The 20,460-nt window shown below is 47.0% G+C and overlaps 1 protein-coding gene across 1 annotated transcript in view; it reads left to right on the top strand.

Annotated features, from left to right (window-relative positions):
* The window catches only part of NECAB2 (N-terminal EF-hand calcium binding protein 2), a 366,794-nt gene that overhangs the window by 313,372 nt on the left and 32,962 nt on the right, over window positions 1-20,460 (top strand). The window contains exon 9 of the mRNA XM_075008621.1: window positions 5,527-5,583. Within this exon, the coding sequence (XP_074864722.1) occupies window positions 5,527-5,583 (57 nt within the window). The remainder of the gene's footprint in view (window positions 1-5,526; window positions 5,584-20,460) is intronic.

Raw genomic sequence — 20,460 nt, 5'->3', positions numbered from 1 at the left:
TCACTCTTCTTATCTGGTTGAGGCCTCCTGGTAGGGACACTCCCTCTCTAAGTGCCCTCGGTGTCCACAGATGTAGCAATTCTTTGGCCTTGGCACTGGCCTCCCACCCTTAGTGGCTGGCCTCCCCAGAGGTCCATTTGCCCAAACCCACAACAGTTGAAAGAACTGCCATTGCTATTCTGCCAGCTGGGCAACATTGGCCCTCCAAAAAATGTCTGCCTTGGACCTCTTCTCTGACAGCCTCCCAAAATACTTACTGGCTTATGGTTGAATTGGCTGAGCCCTCACATTGTGCCATTGACCTGGACTCCGTTGTAGCTCCTCCAAGTTGTCAGGTCATGCAGCCTGCTGATGCTGTGGGTGTAACAAACCTAGCAGTTCTTCCATGGCTCTTGTTTGTAAGGCCAGTCCAAAAGTTCCTGCTTCTCGTACCAATTGTAACAGGGTGGCCCTCACCTCCTACAAGTGCCCTCAACTGGCTGAATGCAAGTGCCTGTACTATGATCACTCTTCAGTCTTTTCAACTACTCAGCCCTCTGGCTGAATCAGACTCTGTGCAACTCAAACTCCCCTTCCAGAGTACATGTCTAAAAAGGGGCTCATGCTAGTGCCCTGTATTTAGTGTCCCTGAGTTCACTTCCTCAGTCCGATTCTCACGCTGCTCAAGAGTGGTGCCTCCAGGGCTTCCCCTCCTGGAGATAGAGCCCTAAGGTAATGGCAAGGATGCTATTTCCTTCTTCCAGTAAGGACCAGATGAGATTCCAATGTGTCTCCCTTTTGGCTGCTTAGGATTAGGTTTATTCCCCCCTGAAGTAGCTATTGGGGGAATAGTGAGGACCCAGGCCCACACTCCCCTCTGGGTCCTGGCTCAGGGTCTTAAAGAGAGCAGTTACCCGCTGATTGATGATTGCCAGTCCTTAAGGCTTCTACCTGCCTTCCCCGTGGGCCTGCCCCATCCTTGTCCTTAGCTCAGGACTTTGTCTCAAAGTCCCAGCAAAACCCTATCCAGGATTCTGCAACTCTTCCTACCAGTCATGCCTGGACTTCAGTAACCAAGCCTAAGCTCTTACCAGGTCTGCTACAAGATGTCCACACTGAGCTGTCTGTGGTGCTGTCATTCTCTCTGCCAGCCAGTCACCCCTGGTCTTCTCTCCTTGAGATCTCCAGTGGCACTGAACCGACTTTAGTCCTGCAGCTTCTTTTAGAGGCCTTCCTGGCCCCTGATTGGCTGGTTTCTCTGCAGCCACTCTGGCCTCCATGGAGGACTTCTCTATGGCCACTGTTTGGCCTCAGGGCATGGTCCAGCCCCATCCCATTCACATACAAGTTCCTGCTGAATTACAGTACAATTATGCTGTTGATCGTTTGACTAGGGAGTTACCTGAACTGAAACCCCAGATCATAAAACACATGAACTCTGAGGAAGTTTCAAACCCAGTTGTATGGCTGGAGGTTACTTCTTATAACCAGACACTCACCTGTCCTTGCAGCCTGGTATGAGTACACTGCCTCTTCAGAACTTCCACCTCTTACCATCCTGCGAAGTTAAGGATTGGGGCTGGAACTCTGTAGCTGAACAGAGCATTTGAAATGTCTAGGGCCCACACATTTTTCCTTTAACTGATTCTACTTTTCCTTCACCCCAGTTTTGTGTCTTGAAAAGTCCCCTAAAATATTAACAAAGGGGAGATGGGAAACATATGCCTCTAGACCGAGAGAATCCTCTGAGATGCAGTTTCTGATATTGGAAAACTTTAAACGCCCCTTCTTTTAAAGCAGAAGGAGTAGCTTCTTTACAAACCTCTTGCACTTCTGTTGGTGCCATGTGTACCAAGTTTGCCTAGTTCATTGTGTAGTACCCAGCGGCACTGAGACCTCATCTGGGGTGAGTGAAGTCTCTGCTCTCCAGCCTCAGCTGAGAGCCAGCTGGCCTTTAGCTCACGGGGTAGAGTGTAGGGCTTTAGACCCTATACAGGTAGGTTCTATTCCTGGTACTGGCAACCCCAGGTCTGTAGGTATTACAATGGGTTGGTTTGGTTTAACAGGAAGAAGACTTCTGGGGGAAACAAGCTGTATGGGGGAGAAAAGGTGCTGTGCACTGTGCCTTGGCATCCCAAGTGATGGCTGGATCAGTAAAATAAGAAATTAACTTCCTGAAAATTCTGCTCTAGATAACTTGAGCAGCTGTGGCTGAATTTTACTGTTTAGCAAGCAGCATTCTGAGTTGTTAGTGGGAAGAGTGGGGAGATCAAAATTCTTGGAAGAGAAGGATTGCAATGGGGAGACTTTATATCGGGGAAAGTTAAGTGCCAATCACGTGTGCTTAACTTCACTCACGTAAGTTGCTGTCATGAATGGATGCCTGTAAAGGGTTAACAGAGGGCTCTCTGCAGGGGGCTGCCAGGTGAGCCAATGAGAGGAAGAGAGATTCTTTTGAATGGAGAAATATTGAAATCTGAGGTGCCTTTGACTGTGTGGCTGATGCAGAGAAGACAGGCATAACTGATCCTAAGCAGCTTGAATTAATCCAGTAAATCTCCTCTGGGTCTCATAAGCAGCCATAGATACATAAGTAGAAAGGACGTGTTTAGTTAGAAGTGATCAGGTTGTTTGTTTTGGAATTGTCACTTTTCAGGTGATTAATGGTTGATTCTTTCCCCTGTACCCTGTAACTTCTAAGCTGAATCCCAGGGAAGTAATCCTCTGTGCCGCAACTGGGATGTTTTGAGTTGTTTTATTACATCTAGTAACTAAGTAGGCTTATTTACTTTCTTGATATGTTTCCATCTTTTGTTTTTGTGAAAACATTACTTTTTTTAAGGCAATGGCTTGATTCCTGGGTCCCAGAGAAGGGTCTCTGTATATTCATGCCTTAGACGGAAAGGTCAGCTATCAGATAACAGCTCTTTGTTTCCAAGCTCTCTCCTAAGGGAGAGTTAAGAGCTTGGGGTCTTCCCCAGAGGGAGATATTCCAAGTGCATCTTTCTGGCTTAAAGGGGGTTTTACTCCCAGCCAACCAACCCAGGGTCAATGAATCTGTGACCTTAGGGAGCTTTTTTAAGCAGAGGCTGTAGAGGCAAGGTATTTTTAAGGTCTTTGCAGGCCCCCACTTTCTGCACTGAGTGTGTCAGAGTGGGCAGGCAGTCCTGACAGTAGTCCTGCTGGAAGCACTGTAATAAAGTTAAATAGGTGTGTAAGTATTTGCAAGGTCTGGGCCTCACGAAGCAGGAGGGAGGCTGTGGGGAGGGAAGGAGAGAGGAGCATGCACAACAAAGGGGAGGTGGGGAAGAAAGATGGGGAGGTGGTAGTGGCGAGTTCGGTCAGGGCCTTGAAAGTGAGAATGAGAAACTGGAATTATTGAATGCACAGGTGGCCGAGCAAGACCGGTGAGCAATGTTAGCTGACTCCCCCAGCCGATGTGTAGCCTGCACACTTGACTCCTGTCTTCCTTTCTCCTTTCCTAAACCAGGCCATGAATAGCAATTCTCTCTCCAGCTCCTGAAGGACATATTGGCTACGTCTACACGTGAAGCCTACATCGAAGTAGCCTATTTCGATGTGGCGACATCAAAATAGGCTATTTCGATGAATAACGTCTACACGTCCTCCAGGGCTGGCAATGTCGACGTTCAACATCGACGTTGCGCAGCACCACATCGAAATAGGCGCTGCGAGGGAACGTCTACACGCCAAAGTAGCACACATCGAAATAAGGGTGCCAGGCACAGCTGCAGACAGGGTCACAGGGCGGACTCAACAGCAAGCCGCTCCCTTAAAGGGCCCCTCCCAGACACAGTTGCACTAAACAACACAAGATCCACAGAGCCGACAACTGGTTGCAGACCCTGTGCATGCAGCATGGATCCCCAGCTGCAGCAGCAGCAGCCAGAAGCCCTGGGCTAAGGGCTGCTGCCCACGGTGACCATAGAGCCCCGCAGGGGCTGAAGAGAGAGCGTCTCTCAACCCCTCATCTGATGGCCGCCATGGCGGACCCCGCTATTTCGATGTTGCGGGACGCGCAACGACTACATGGTCCCTACTTCGACGTTCAACTTCGAAGTAGGGCGCTATTCCCATCCCCTCATGGGGTTAGCGGCTTCGACGTCTCGCTGCCTAACGTCGATGTTAACATCGAAATAGCGCCCAACACATGTAGCCATGGCGGGCGCTATTTCGAAGTTAGTGCCATTACTTCGAAGTAGCGTGCACGTGTAGACACGGCTATTATGTACTCAGAAGTTTGGTCCCTCCATAAAATAAAATAAAATAAAATCCTAATATTCAGATCCGTATTTGCAGCTTGCAAACATGCACCCTGAGATTGGTCCCAAAGTCACAGATTGGGCAATGGGTTTTGCAGATACAGAAGCATCTAGAACTGGATGGTTTGAAGATAACCTTATTTTTTGGTCTCTATATACTCAGCCTTTTGTGCAAATCACTGGAGCAATGACTTCCATGGCTCACCTGGTACACGAAGGGAATATTTTGGAAGTGCTAAATGGCCCTCATAGTTGAAAAGGATAAATAAAGATGCAAGAAGAGTTCATTTGCTTATACTCCTCCTTCAGATAGTCTATTAGTATCCATAGTATTAAGGTGATAAAATAATGTCATAACTGTGGCATTTAAGATGGGTTGAACTAATTTGTTCAGCTGGTTATTGTGAGCAAACAGTATATGCATCTTTACTTTTGATGGTGTGAATCGCTGGCTCAGAGGACTGGTAATGAGATATGAACCTTGTACCTCTGTGCTGTAAAAATCTAAACTATATCAATTGTGATGGCTGTTTGACCCTTACAAAGTGAGTTGAAGCACTGTGTGCATCCATTCTCTAGTGGAGATTTACCACATCAAAGGAGATGCTAAAAATATTATAATAATGTGTAGGCTTTAGCTATTGTTTATTGTCTGAAGAGCTCAAATTGCTCTGCAAAGGAGCAGGTGGGGAAACTGAGGCACGGAGTTAGGAAAGTGACTTGCCCAGGGTCATCAGTAATCCAGTGGCAGAAGTGGGAATTCAAAATAGTGTCTTGAGTCCTAACCATTAGCACACACTGCCTCCAGCCCATGTCGACACTGACACAACCAGTGCTACTTCTCTACCACAAATAAGAAGGAACCACTGTGATACTCTCGCCTGCCCTCCTGTATATCCCAGGGCATAAAACTTCCCCAAAATAATTCCTAGAGCAGAGGTCCTTCCTACATTACTATCACTGGATGACAGGCCTGTAGGTTAGAGAGCTGTGTAGATTGCTATTTTTAAACCCTTCTTTTCTCTATATTCCTTGCTCTTGCTGTAAAAATAAGCCATGCTATGTTTTTTCAGAAGGCTATTTGGGCTTGGTTACGTTCTCATTGCATTCCAGCCGGGAAGGGTAAATGACAGACTAGATGGGAAGACATGCACTCAGAGGAGAGAGGGCAGCTAACTCTGCCACCATAGCAGGCATTTACAATTCATTATTCCTTGTTCCGTGCGTTTATGATGGTTTTCGTATTTTCTGCATTTTTTTTCAGACTCTTTGGTTTGATCTACACCAGAGACTGTCAGACAGCGAAAGCACAGCTTGCACGGTGAGTATGCACAAATGGGCTCTGGCTATACAAACCTCTGATCGCATGTGCAAACACGAATGCACGCATAAGCACATTTAACGTCACACTTGGCCTCCTCCTGCTAAAGCTGTGGCTTTAACGAATGAAGCTCTGGCTCAGAAGTGCCACCTGTTCCCTGTTTTTTCTTCCTGTGAAAATTCTCACAAAGCAGCAAATGGGCAGAATTTTCTTTTCCAACTACTCCACACTTGTGAATTGTAAGGCATGATGTGTCCCTTGTCTTTGTTTTCACAGTTTCTCAGAGAAGCAAACATTAACAATTACTGAAAATGGACATTAAATGGGATTAATGGTAGCCAATGAAGTTTCTCAGACTTCCTTGAATCAGAATTACTGTCTCTCTAGCACTGTGCGTTTAAGCAAATGGATCCTGCCATGGAGAAAACCAGTTCCTTAGAATTCAGGGAATGATTTGGTGCTTGAATTGGGAAATGACAATTAAACTCTTGCATTCTGAAGAGCTTCATGGATCTCTTTTGCCTTAGTTAACTAGGCAGTATTAATAGTTTCCTATTTCCAAAGCAGAAATTTGCACCTTTAGGCTTTAGGCGGGGGGCTGGACTCGATGACCTCCTGAGGTCTCTTACAGCCCTAGAATGCCATGATTGTTTGGCCTTATCCGTGTCTACAGCAGCAGATGAATGAAAGCCCATCGGTAGAGAAAATACTGTACAATCGCTGCCTGAATACCAGAATACCAGACTGGGGTAAGCAAGCCCCAGCCCCTCCCCTTGTGCCCGAGGCCCCAACTCTTCCACAATCACCCTGTGCACCAATAATCCAAGCCCACCCCCGGCAGCAGCTGGCTCCCGCTCCAGGTTACTGCCCCCTTGCCTCTTAGTCTCCCCCATCCCAGAGACTGGCATGGCCCTACCCTTCCCAGCGGCAGAAGCACCTGGCAGTCAGGCACCCGGGCAGCCACACTGGGGCCCCAGCATTTCTGGCTGTCCAGAGGACTGGGCAGCTGCACCACAGACGCACTTTTCCCAGCCAGCCAGAGGGCATGGCAGACGCACCACGGTCCCAGCCTTCCCAGCCGGCTGGAGAACCAAGCAGCCATGCCACAGAGCTGGGCAGCCACACAGTCACCCAATCCTTCCCAGCTGTCTGGCAGGCTGGGCAGCAGCATTGCAGCTGCAGACGGCCGAAGCGTGGGCAGGTTTGGGAAGCTCTGCCTTCCCTCGCCTGCACAGAAACATCCAGCTCTTTGCCGCTCGTTGTTTTACGTGTGAGTGTCCAAACCTTGTTATCAGAAATGGCTGCCCTTCCGCTTGTGCCAGGAAAGAATGGGCTCTAGGGAGTGCTCCCAAGGAGACTTCGGTTTTAGAAAACGAACTCACCGGGAGAATAAATGCACCTCCTGGCTTGATGCTGAGTATTGGTTTTCCTGTGTGCTTGTCACTACTGCTTAGGTTTTGTGTGCTGATGTCACTAATTGGGTAAGCAAAGAATTGACTTGAATGTCACTTATTTTTCTGCTTATCGACCATCTCGGAGTAGATTGTACATTCACCAATTTATCAGTTGCTTTAATGCCCTTGAAGAGTTCTCTAAGGGCTTTTTTTTTTTTTACTTGCAGGGTTCTTTACAAATACTCATCATTCAAAATACAAGCTGAGCTGCTTAGTAGTGACAGACAGGCCATTGAACCAGACCAGCATTATCAAGGGGCACAGACCGCTGGCTGCCACTGCTGCTACTTTGGCTGTGGCAGCAGCGGAAGCTCTGGGCCCCTTTGAAGTGCTGCGGCGGGGCGCAGCTGTGAGGGGAAGCATGGGGAGGGCCCAGGGCTGACTGCACTAGGCCCCGCCCCTTCTGCCCTTGGCTCCACCCCTTCTGGAGGCATGGAGCCCAGCCCCGCCCCATCTTGCCTAGGGACCCACAGTGGAGCTGCGTCTACACGTGCACGCTACTTCGAAGTAGCGGCACCAACTTCGAAATAGCGCCCGTTGCGTCTACACGCGTCGGGCGCTATTTCGAAGTTAACTTCGACGTTAGACGGCGAGACGTCGAAGTCGCTAACCTCATGAGGAGATAGGAATAGCGCTCTACTTCGACGTTCAACGTCGAAGTAGGGACCGTGTAGACGATCCGCGTCCCGCAACGTCGAAATTGCTGGGTCCTCCATGGCGGCCATCATCTGGGGGGTTGAGAGATGCTCTCTCTCCAGCCCCTGCGGGGCTCTATGGTCACCGTGGGCAGCAGCCCTTAGCCCAGGGCTTCTGGCTGCTTCTGCGGCAGCTGGGGATCTATGCTGCAGGCACAGGGTCTGCAACCAGTTGTCAGCTCTGTGTATCTTGTGTTGTTTAGTGCAACTGTGTCTGGGAGGGGCCCTTTAAGGGAGCGGCTTGCTGTTGAGTCCGCCCTGTGACCCTGTCTGCAGCTGTGCCTGGCATCCCTATTTCGATGTGTGCTACTTTGACGTGTAGACGTTCCCTCGCTGCGCCTATTTCGATGTTGGGCTGAGCAACGTCGAAGTTGAACATCGACGTTGCTGGCCCTGGAGGACGTGTAGACGTTATTCATCGAAATAGACTATTTCGATGTTGGCTGCACGTGTAGACGTAGCCTGGCTGTCCACCCCACTGGTGACTGCTTACGTACTTCATGTGCCATAGTGTTCATTTGGAAACAACGGGAAACTCTTGCAAGCATTTTGCAAACTATTTGTGCTTGCAAGTGTAGAATTCTGTTTGCACACATACACAAACATGCATCTTTGAAAGTTGCTCCCCAGGCTCATACATGCCAGTACTGCTGGGACTGACAGCTCTTCGGGGCCTGGATTGTCGCTGACTGTATGTTCGTACAGCACCCCATGCTATAACATGCAGGTCCCATGCGCTCTCTCCCTCCCCCTCTCTCTCTCTCTATGTAAATACAGATATAGATGTAGATATCTATATAGCTATTTATATCTATCTCTATATCTATATCTATATAAACCTCTATAAAGCATGCAGACCTCTGGGTACTACCACACTACATATAATATTTGTTTCAGAAAATTAACCAGAAGGTGTTATGAACATGGCTGTAGGGAAATTTGTTTTAAAATGTGAACAAAAATTTCCATAAAATGCTTTACACTCTTTGCTCAGCTCTGCTAGATAGAGCATTGCAAAACATTCGCCTTTGTTTTAAGAGGTGCAGGTAATACAAATGGCTGATGACTGTGAAAATAAATGGACAAGATTTATTTATTAATAGCTAAGATGGGCATGAACCAAAACAAAGCCAATCTTTGGAGTTTGGGTCCAGAGCCCAGCATTGTGATTTGAAGCCATTTCAGTTAATGCTCAAAAGCAGAGCAGGGGCCTTGCTAGACGCTTCTGGGGATGCTGGAAGACTCCCATGGCTGAGAGAGATCAGCACTTCATGAGTGAGACAGCAAAGTTTCTAACATTTTAACAAGTCTCTGCACTCAGTTTTCTGACTTAAAAAGGAGAATGAATCAGGATTTGAGGAACACTTTTCTGCTGTTGCAGATTAAGCTGAGATATGACCCCAGTAATAAGGAGGGTAAAGGCAGATGATCCTGGACTTCCAGACTGTTTTTCCAGAAAGCAACCTTGAAACTCGCACAGGTTTTGGAGTCTCCATTTACATCCCTTTGCTCTTTAGAGTGAAACCATGCCAAGCACTGAAGTGATGTGCTCAAGGTGCACAGGGTAAGCCCTGTGCCCATCAGCAGGCAGCAGAATGTCAAAGTGAGAACACCTGGTGACAGGATGTATACTCATCCCTCACTATACGAGCACAATTGGTTCCTAACCTATTTGCTCATAGGCAAAAACTCGTAAGAGGGACACTAAATTCCTACTAAAATACTTGTAAAAGTCTCTGATTGGTTCCAAGTGCTCGGAGCAGCAGCAGGTGGCACTGCTTTTGAAACCTAAGTGAGCCTTGGGTTGTGGGGGGTTAAAGGCTGGGGGCAGTGTGGGGACATGAGTGGGAGGGAGGGTTAAAACATGGAGGCGGGTTGGGTCTGCGCGAGGCAGGTGGGGGGGTTTCAGGCTGATGAAGGTTAAATCTGTGGGGCCGGTGAGGGGTTAAGGCTGCAGCCGTTCGGGTGCATGGGGGCAGTGGGGGGATTAAGTTTTGCTGGTCTAGGTGTGTGGGGCTGCCGGGCGGGGGCTTAAATTTCGATGGTTTGGGGTTCACAGGGGCCGGCGAGGGGGTTAAATTTCAGCGGATCTGGGTGTGCAGGTGTGGCGGGGGGGTTAAATTTCAGTGGTGCGGGGTGCGCCAGGGCAGTGGGGGGTTAAATTTCCACAGTTCCAGTGCGCAGGAGGGTGGCGGTGTGTTTAGGTTTTGGCAGTTTGGTGTCTGCAGGACCAGCGGGCGGCAGGGGAGGGTCAGGCTGCAGCTGGTTGGAGAGTAAGTCTCATATTAGCGAGGGGGAGTTCATTCGTTGACTGGACTAGGGGAGGTATGTGTGTCCCTCGTTTAAACGAGTACTCGTAAATAAAGTACTCGTTTAATGAGGGATGAGTGTACTGGAGTTGGAATTGCTCCAACTCTGACAAGTAACTTAAATCAAACAGGAAAGCCGATATTTAAACTGTGGCTCTTTAGCCTCCAAACTCCTGGACACAAACCTGCTGATCACACTGCATTTGTATGCGCTTGTCTGAGCTGTCAAGAGGTGCACTGTCCATTTCTCAGACTCTGTGAAAACAGGCTACGTGACACAGCTCTGTTCTTAGCATCGACATAACATCACTATCTTGGATTGCCACTTAAGTTTGAAGAAGTGCCTTTGTGCTGCTAGGTTCTAAGTAAAGGGCGTTAGGAAGAGTCAGTGGTGGGCAACCTGGGGATCTAGTGCATGGCCCACAAAACCTTTTGCTTACAGTTGCCCACCTAGGCTGCGTCTACACGTGCACGCTACTTCGAAGTAGCGGCACCAACTTCGAAATAGCGCCCGTCACGTCTACACGCGTCGGGCGCTATTTCGAAGTTAACTTCGACGTTAGGCGGCGAGACATCGAAGTCACTAACCTCATGAGGAGATAGGAATAGCGCCCTACTTCGACGTTCAACGTCGAAGTAGGGACAGTGTAGACGATCCGCCTCCCGCAACGTCGAAATTGCTGGGTCCTCCATGGAGGCCATCAGCTGGGGGGTTGAGAGATGCTCTCTCTCCAGCCCCTGCGGGGCTCTATGGTCACCGTGGGCAGCAGCCCTTAGCCCAGGGCTTCTGGCTGCTTCTGCGGCAGCTGGGGATCCATGCTGCAGGCACAGGGTCTGCAACCAGTTGTCAGCTCTGTGTATCTTGTGTTGTTTAGTGCAACTGTGTCTGGGAGGGGCCCTTTAAGGGAGCGGCTTGCTGTTGAGTCCACCCTGTGACCCTCTCTGCAGCTGTGCCTGGCACCCTTATTTCGATGTGTGCTACTTTGGCGTGTAGACGTACCCTCGCAGCACCTATTTCGATGTGGTGCCGCGCAACGTCGAAGTTGAACATTGACGTTGCCAGCCCTGGAGGACGTGTAGACGTTATTCATCGAAATAGCCTATTTCGATGTTGCTACATCGAAATAAGCTATTTCGATGTTGGCTTCACGTGTAGACGTAGCCCTAGAGGGTTGCCAGATTCCACTGGTTTCCACCCATGTTATTTTTCTCCTACCAGTCATACTGAAGTGACACAAATAAAAAAAGGCCACATGAAGTGAGGTGCATGTTGATTGCACCCTACGTTAAGTGGGAGAGATGTGTGCCCTTCTGCAGCCAGTCGAAGTGCTACTCTGGTTCACTCTTCACAGCCCACAAATTCTAGGTACACAAAAGCACATATAGGAAAAGTACCCTGTCTTGGAGACTGTCTTGGTTATCACAATGTTGTGGCCCATTGAGATGAAGGAGGGTCACTCATGCAGCCCACTTAGTAGCCTCTTTTGTCCCTTGCTACCTTGAATAGTTTATTCCATATTTGTCTCATATGAGATTTCTTTCACCTTCCTCAAGTGTTGTGTCTCTAGAAATAGACATGATACTGAGTAGAACCACCTCTGGTCCGAAGTAGTCTAGCTGTTTCTGTGGCCTCTTACAAAGCTTGAATATTGTCTCAAGACTTTGCTTCATTGGGTTAGCACTGTCACTCCAAATTGAAATGGACTTGAACAAGCCTTTCTCCTTTGAAATGTGTCCAGGGTGTGAATGACATCGCTGCCATTGGTTTACACCCCCGGGTAAAATGACATTGAGGATGCCTTTTCTCCTGCTTTGCTCATAATTACAAGTGGAGCCTAGAATCCAATGATCTATTAATGTCAGGCAGTCCTTCCTATGGGTTTGAAAAGGCTTCTTTTTTTCCCCTTGAGGCTCTTGAGCTCTTTTTCCTATTGTCAGAGGAGTTTGATGTAAGTAGGAGGCTGCATTGATCACAGTTATATTAATTAAAACAGAAAAATGAAGTGGAAACTACCTCTCTTAAGCTGCTGCTTGGAATCCCATAAGCCCATAGAACAGATCTATTATACATGGTATCTGAACCACCCTTTTAAAAGCAGGCTCTGTCTTAGGCATTTTGAATGCACTATCCATCTCTGTGTTCTTGCAGCTGGAAACAGGATGGCACGCAGATTGCCTTTCTTTCTTTTCTTTTTTTTTTCCTTTTCTTTTTGTTATCCGTTCAACCTATCATCCAGGTTCCTATTTCTATGGGAATAAATTTAAAATAAAATTGATGGACATTTTTGTTAGCTCCACATTTGAAATCCCAGCCTGGATTTTACCCTTATTTCATATTTGTATAAGAGCAGAATTTTGGGGCAGAGATCGTCTTTTTGTTCTGTATTTGTACAGCACCTAGCACAGCAGCATCTTGGTCCACAACTGGGGGTTCTGCAGCATTGAAATTCAAATGATAATAGGGTACTTGGGGGCCAGCGTATGCCAGGAAATCTACTGGAATAGTTACTGCAGAATAGCTGTTCTTATTCCTGAATACACACCCCACATAGCACGTTATTCCAGAATAGCCATAAACATTTTAAATTCACTCCTTGCCTTTTTTCCAAAATAGCTTCTTCTTTAAGACAAGCCCTTCTTACCCTTAGGATGAGTGCAGCCTGTTACAGCAATTATCGTGAATGTAAAATTACCTGAAACGGAGATGTGCTAGTAAATGAGCTCTCAGATTTGGAGGCAGCCTGCAGCTAACTGGAAGCTGAAAGGGCATATCAAGGAAACTAATGTATTGCAAACAGTTATTTGCTAGGAGCTGGTAACATTGCCAGGGTGATACTTGCCAGTCTTCAAACCCCGGCCTTGTTTATAGAATAATATAAAGCATTGATTTGGGCTTGTAAGTGTGAAACAATTTCTGTGAGCTCTTTTGGAGAGAGGGGAGCAGGCCGAGCCAGAAGGAAAGGCAGAATCAAAAAATCAATGTGGCACTGAGTCCGTTGGTCGCACTGCTGAATGAATCTTAGGATGCTGCTCACCCTGTGCACAGTGGTCGTGGTTTCATGGCGATGGCGACAAAGGTGCCACACAGCAGCCAGTAGAATGCAGGAACATCAGAGAGGTGCTTCGTTCAGAAGGGGAGTGCTTTAGGTTATGGCCAGGCAGCTGCTGTTTAATCTGGGTGGGATGTAATAGCCCAGGGGGCTGTCAGAAGTGCCTCTGGCACAGCATGGCCCAGGCAAAGAGGTGCTCTAGTGATGTTCCCTGTTGTACTGAAACAATCCTCAGAGGCTAGAGGAGTGGAAACATACCAGCTGGAGGAGATGCCTGCCTTCGTGCAGCAGAGAGTAGCAACCCAGACTCCCTCTTAGACAGGCCTGGGTTCTTTGTTCCCGTAAGGACATCCGTGTCGTCTGGGAGACCACGCAGCAGCCCCATGTATGGTGAACTCAACTTCCCTCAGTTTTGAAGGATTGAGAAATCCATCTCAACACAAGCCAGCAAGTGATTGTCCTTGGAGACCACTTACACCTCAGTCTTCCTGCAGCTGGCACCAGGGAACATTCAACACATCTCACTTGACAGCTGTGACATGAGTCACTGGATGCTGAATGACTAGCCAATGTATCTTCATCTGATTTTCTGATTTCCTTTGGGATTGTGGCTAGGCATGGGGGAAACAGTATTGTTGCAGGAGACTCAGCAGTAGCTGATCCTTCATTAAATAAGCATGGCATTAATTATGGAGCCTCCAAGTTAACCAACAAACCTGCCTCAGCCAAAGCAAGAATGGAGCAATCACTTCAGGCCAGGGGCTGGACTAGATGACCTTCTGAGGTCCCTTCTAGCCCTAGAATTCTAAGATTCTGTGAATGATGTCTTGGTTGGTTGGCCATAGTTCTGGTTTGGAAATGTGTAAACTAACAAAAAAAGGGATGGCCAGTTGATCTGAGCATGGGGTTCTGAAGAAGAAACTGAGAAGTTCCAATTCTCTTTCTGGCAGTTTTGCCTGTGACATTGGGCATTCCTTGTCACTGTTCCGTGCTCACTTTACCCATCTGTGAAATGGAGATAATCGTGCTTCTCTGCCTCACAGAGACATAATAAAGATTGGTTGCTTAATGTTTCTAAAGTGCTTCAGAGCTAAGCAGTTCTATCTCAGGGCTAAATACTGTCATATCGTAAGCTTTTGCTTCATCCTTCTCTGTTCCCTCAGTTGCTAAATGCAGAACTTACCGTTGTTGCTTATACTGAGAAGCACGGAAGTGCTGAAAATTACACCTCCTGTGTACAGGTATAAATAGACATTTTTGCACAGAGTATATTTTGCATTTTGTCTCTTTATGATTGGAAAGTTGAAGGCAGGACAGATCTATTGAGGTAGGCGGCACTAGCATGTTCTTGCATGATTTTTTCCAGTCTGCTTTAAAAAAAAAAAAACAGCCCTCAGTGACAAACCCTGCCATGGAGTTTACTATTTTTATTCTTGGAGTCGTATGTGTAAAGCCTCATCCATTAGTGCATCACCTCCAACTTCTTGTTTACAGAGAAGGTGGGACTGAGCTGCTCTGGGCTTGCTTGATGTAGGAGGAGCCACCACCCCCTTGCAGAATGATTCAGCCTGAACACAATATGGAGACCAGCATGGCACCCATGGCTGACAGGGTCTATCTAGGGAAGGACACTAATGAGCATGGGGTTTTGTCGATTTGTCTGCAGACAAGATGTGGCTCGCTTGGAGGCTGTCCAGGGTTTATCAAATACTGGCTGTTCCCTGCCATCCAGTGCTCTCACATGCAATTAGCCGCTCCAGGCCACATTCCACTCTCATAAATTATTGTGAATGCAGAGTTACTATGACTCCAGTTCCGTTCCTCTGGATTTACATCAAGGTCACTCACAGCAGAATCACGCCGTGCCTCACAGAGTTCACACCTCAAGAATGTACAGGGCTCCCTCCCAGCGAAGTTCGCAACTTGCCTCTGCACCCTATGTCCTTTCTTGGCTCCAAATGCTGAAAAATAAAGCTAAATAATCACATACAAAAGACCGAGAGCCTATGAAGTGTGACTGCCAATTCCACAGCTAGAGAACACTGTTCCCTGGAAATCTTAAAGCCAGTTGTCTTTAGTTTGAGGACTGTTTCACTGATGGGCTACGTCTACACGTGCACCCAACTTCGAAATAGCTTATTTAGATGTTGCGACATCGAAATAGTCTATTTCGATGAATAACGTCTACACGTCCTCCAGGGCTGGCAACGTCGATGTTCAACTTCGACGTTGCTCAGCCCAACATCGAAATAGGCACAGCGAGGGAACGTCTACACGGCAAAGTAGCACACATCGAAATAAGGGAGCCAGGCACAGCTGCAGACAGGGTCACGGGGCGGACTCAACAGCAAGTCGCTCCCTTAAAGGGCCCCTCCCAGACACACTTTCATTAAACAGTGCAAGATACACAGAGCCAACAACTAGTTGCAGACCCTGTATATGCAGCACGGACCCCCAGCTGCAGCAGCAGCAGCCAGAAGCCCTGGGCTAAGGGCTGCTGCCCACGGTGACCACAGAGCCCCGCAAGGGCTGGAGAGAGAGTATCTCTCAACCCCCCAGCTGATGGCCGCCATGGAGGACCCCGCTATTTCGATGTTGCGGGACGCGGATCGTCTACACGTCCCTACTTCGATGTTGAACGTCGAAGTAGGGCGCTATTCCCATCCGCTCATGGGGTTAGCGACTTCGACGTCTCGCCGCCTAACGTCGATTTCAACTTCGAAATAGCGCCCAACACGTGTAGACGCGACGGGCGCTATTTCGAAGTTACTGCCGCTACTTCGAAGTAGCGTGCACGTGTAGACGCAGCCATGGACAGCAACTTTCTGCTGCAGGCAAATTAGCACTGAAAGCAAGATACTCAAAAGTGACTAGTCATCTTGGGTGAGGGTCTGTGACCTGCTATGTGCAGGAGATCAGACTAGAAATCACAATGGTCCTTTCTATAAGTCTGTCAGTGTGTTTTTGACATTAGAGGCACATTTGAAGTGCCCTGATTTTCAGAAAATGCCTTCTGAAAATCCAGTCCGCTCAAGGTGTCTCAAATTGGGCACCCCAAATCACGAGAGTTGTTTGAAAACTTTGGCCTGGAACTGCTTGAAAGAGTGTTCTTTTTACAGAATAGAAAAGGGGTCAGTGACATAAACAGAAATGGACAAATCACACACAAAAATGAACAGATCAGTGGCTTATGCTCTCCAGAAGCATTTGCCTCTGGGCAAAGACACTGCCTGGAAAATTTCACCCTGCTGTGAGAATGTTTCAGGGAACAATTAGTGGCTGAACAGATGGGAATATTGTAGAAGTACTCATGTATCCTTAGCTACACAATTACTACCAATATTTCTGCTATTGAGAGTTCGAGAAAAGGCTATTGAGTTGTTTCTATTTCTCCTGCTTCACATAAGGCAAGAACTAACAAGCGTACAACTATTAAAAGACAGAAAGATTAAATGCACATACAATGCAATGAATCTTTTTCTATGGAGCTCACTGCTGCAGGATGTTTTTCGGTGCAAATGGCTTAGTTTCCAAGGGGTAGTTGTCATCAGGATAAGATTAGCTGTCAAAAGTTACTGTGCTTTCATGCAGAGAATAACTTTGACAGCACCAGTTATCAGGAAGAATTTTACCCTGTAGTAAACAGTATTGAAAAATACTTTGTGGGATGTTTACGGAGATGGCTGCTTTATGTAGCACGAGCTGCTCCAGAGAAAAGGTACCAGATTTGGACCTTCTTCTGTTACACCAGTCCCAGTTGTCATCTGATGTGTCTGAAAAGAGGCAAAATGCCTGGAAAAAAAAGGTCTTTCCTGTTCTTCATGCCTCATTTCACTGGTGGTGGTGCTATTTGCTTTGAGGAGCAAAACGAGTTAATCATGAGCGGCTTCACTTTTAATGAGGTGCTGCAACTGATTATTACAAACAAATGGAGTGTGAAAACTGAATGACTAAAAACTCATTTCCACTCAGCAGAACCTCAGTTTAGCCCCGTTTCCATCCTGTGTCTGTATCTCATTGGTATCTTGGGAAAAGAGGTGTCTTGGGTTACAAGTGAGTTAACTTATCATTGAAGAACAAAAACGTACCACACAACATTGTTAAATTATGAATAGAAATTTGGTTTGGGAAAAATGTCCTTGAGTGATGATTATTTCAGTGCATTGAATGGATCTTTTGTGTCACTCTAGTAATGTATTTGTAATCGTGGTGGTCTCTGGGGAAGTCCTTACCCCTTTGTTCCTAGTAGTCTAGTGAGACCATGATGTGCTGCTGTGCATGGAACCTAGCAAAGCAGTGAGACTTAAACTACAGTAACTGCAGACGCTTCATTGTGGCATGTGATTTCTGAGCAGGCCTCAGAGCCACCCCTTCTCCTCTAGGACCAGGCATCCCTTTAATTATCTGGTTTTACCTTCTTGTCCCAGTGGGGATAGAGGGGCACAGGCAGAGTGACCTAGCCCAGGTATCATGGACCAACTCTGCAGAGTGGAGCTGAGTTCGCTGCCCAGCCCTAAAGACCTTAAATCACCCATGATCCATCTACAAATGCAGATGGAAACATTCCACTGAACTGACTTGAACTGAGGTATTAGCAAATTCCCAGGGTACAGAACCCAGGCCATGATGAGAGTTCATATTTTCACCCATTTTTGGATCAGAAGAAGCCAAAACTCTCCATACAGGGAGATGTCTTCCTCTTACTTCCCCTTGGCGTTACACCAGGGATGAATTTGGTCCTTAGTCTATCATTAAACCACAGTGGGAAAGAAGCAAAATGCATGACAAGACGTGATCTCTGTCTATAGAGTGCCTGGTATTCACTGCAGTCAATTAATCATATTATAACTCACAGTCTTCTGTTCCACATTCCCTTTCCAACACACATGCCAGAAACAGATTGCTTGTCAAATTAGGCTTGGCAGGCACTATGCAAAAATACTATTGCCAGAGCATAGCCTGCTCCTTGCTGTTGTCATTCACAAGCAGTTAATGGTCACTACAGGAAGGTATTCATCAGATGTTCATCTTGCTCTACAGCCAAAACACCTTTTAAGTATATCTTTTTAGTTGTTCCCCCACCCCAAAACAAACTTCCTGGCTTAGGTCTGTTGCTTTTGTGCAACCTTACTCTGTGGAGTGGACTCTCTGGTCCACTTTGACTTTGCTTTACATGTCTGTATGTGTATTATAATAACCAGCAGACAGTAGTACTTCTACTACTTCACCTTTGTACTCCGTGTGGAGCATAGGTAATAGGTAATCTACACGTCCCCTCCACTTCACCCTGTCCTGGGACAAAACTTCTAGCTGACCCTAGGAGTACCCCAGTTGTTATCCTTCAGTCTCAGTTGACCTTCTCCATGTTGTCCAAGGTCTTCCTCTTTTCTGTTTTCCTTGCAGGTTCCATGTGAGAGCTTGATGGACTATTCTGGATGATGGTTTTCTGAGACTGTGGCCTAACCATCCCCACTTTCTTCTCTTGATTTCAGTGTCAATTGGTTCTTGTCCTGCTCTGTTCCAAAGCTCCTCATTTGTGACAAAGTCTTGCCATTTGATGTGAAGCATGTACCTCAGGCATCTGTTTATGAACATCTTTACCTTGAGATTTGAAGACTTTTTAGTACACAAGGTCTTGCATCCATACGAGAGCACACTCTTCACATCTGTGTTGAAGAGCTGCAGTTTTGTCTTTGCAGATATTATCTGTGAACTCCATGTGGGACGGAGAGTCTTGAATGCAGCTGTTGCTTTCCCTGTCCTGGCGTTGATCTCCTTGTCTTTTCCTCCATCTATGCCCATAATACTCCCCAAGTAGGTGAACTGCTCCACATCTTCCAGGTCATCCCCTACCAGTGTGATGGTGGTGGTGTTGGACTAGTTAATTCTCACTGTCATGGTCTTTCCCTTGTTAATGGTCAGTCCTGTCAGTGAGACCGTTTTGTCTAGTGTTGTGACCTTTTCTTTCATGCTTTTACATCGGTGTGAAAGGAGGGTGACATCATCAGCAAAATCAATGCCCTCTAGCTGTTTGAAAAGTGTCCACTGAACGCCTTGTTGATGGCCGTCTGTTGTCCTGTTCATAATCCAGACCACTGTGATCAAGAACAGGAAAGGTGACGATAGGCATCCTTGTCACACTCCAGACAATATGCTGAAGGATTCTGTCAAGACACCATTGAGAACAACTTGGCATGTTGAGGGTTCATACGTTGAATGACTCAAGTTAATAATTTTGGATGGGATGCCACAGTGTCACAGCATTCTCCACAAAGTATCTCTATCAATGCTGTCAAAGGCTTTTGCAATGTCTAAGAAAGTTATATACTGGGGAGACTTCCACTAGAATGACTGCTCTATGATCACTCTGAGAGTTGCTATTTGCTCAGTACAGGATCTCTCAGTTTGGAAGCTGCCATGTTCTTCCCTGAGCTGTGTATCGATTTCTGTCTTCAGTCTCTCCAAGAGAATCCTATTGAACACTTCACCTGGAATAGACAGTAACATAATACCCCTCCAGTTCTTACATTCCTTCAGGTTGCCTTTCTTTGCAAGCTTGATAAGGCAGCCATGTTTGTGGGATCTCTTCAGTATCCCAAATCATGTTGGCTGATGTCTTACTACCTGCCATGATTGCTTCTGTGGGCATGTTGTCTGGACCAGGTGCTTTTCCACTTTTCAGATGGGCAATGGCTTTTCTGATTTCTTCTTTTGTAGGTCGGCTGCTGTTAATTTGCAGTGGTATATTTGCAGGTGGTAACTCAGGAGGTTCCATGTGGGCAGGGTGGTTCAGTAGCTCTTCAAAGTGTTCCTTTTATCTACTGAGCTGCTCCCTTAGGTTTGTTAGCACATGTCCCTCCTTATCCTGTACTGGCTGATCCACTGTGTGCCCTGACCCAGGTAGCTTCTGTGTGATGTTGTAGAGTTCTTTCAAGTTTCTCTGCCCTGCAGCTTGTTTGGCTTGTTGTGCAAAGTTTTCCACAAAGTTCTTCTTGTCCCATTTACAGGCTTTTTAACTTTTTGTTGGCTTCTGAATACAGTCTCTGAGCTTCCAGCTTTCTGCTCGTTTTGCTGTTGTTGACTGCTGCTTTTCTGTCCTTTCATTCCTTCACTTTTCTCAGTTTCTGCTATGATCCATTCTTTGTGACGCCTTGTCCTCTTTCCCAATGTTTTATCGCAGGTTTCTTTCTGAACTGTTTTGCTGTGTTCCCAAATTTGTTTCATGGTAGCATCTTTCAGGATGAGGTTTGCCAGAAGTGCATATCTGTTGGACAGCTCCAGTTGGAAACCAGCTCTTGTCTCTAAGTCCTTCAGTTGCTCTGTGTTGAATCTCAATCCCAGCTTGGTCACTGTTGTGGTGTACTCTTAA

The sequence above is a fragment of the Carettochelys insculpta genome, chromosome 14 (assembly GCF_033958435.1).
Source record: "Carettochelys insculpta isolate YL-2023 chromosome 14, ASM3395843v1, whole genome shotgun sequence".
Lineage (NCBI taxonomy): Eukaryota > Metazoa > Chordata > Testudines > Carettochelyidae > Carettochelys > Carettochelys insculpta.
Note: the sequence above shows the minus strand (reverse complement) of the source record. Positions and strands in the feature narration are given on the sequence as shown.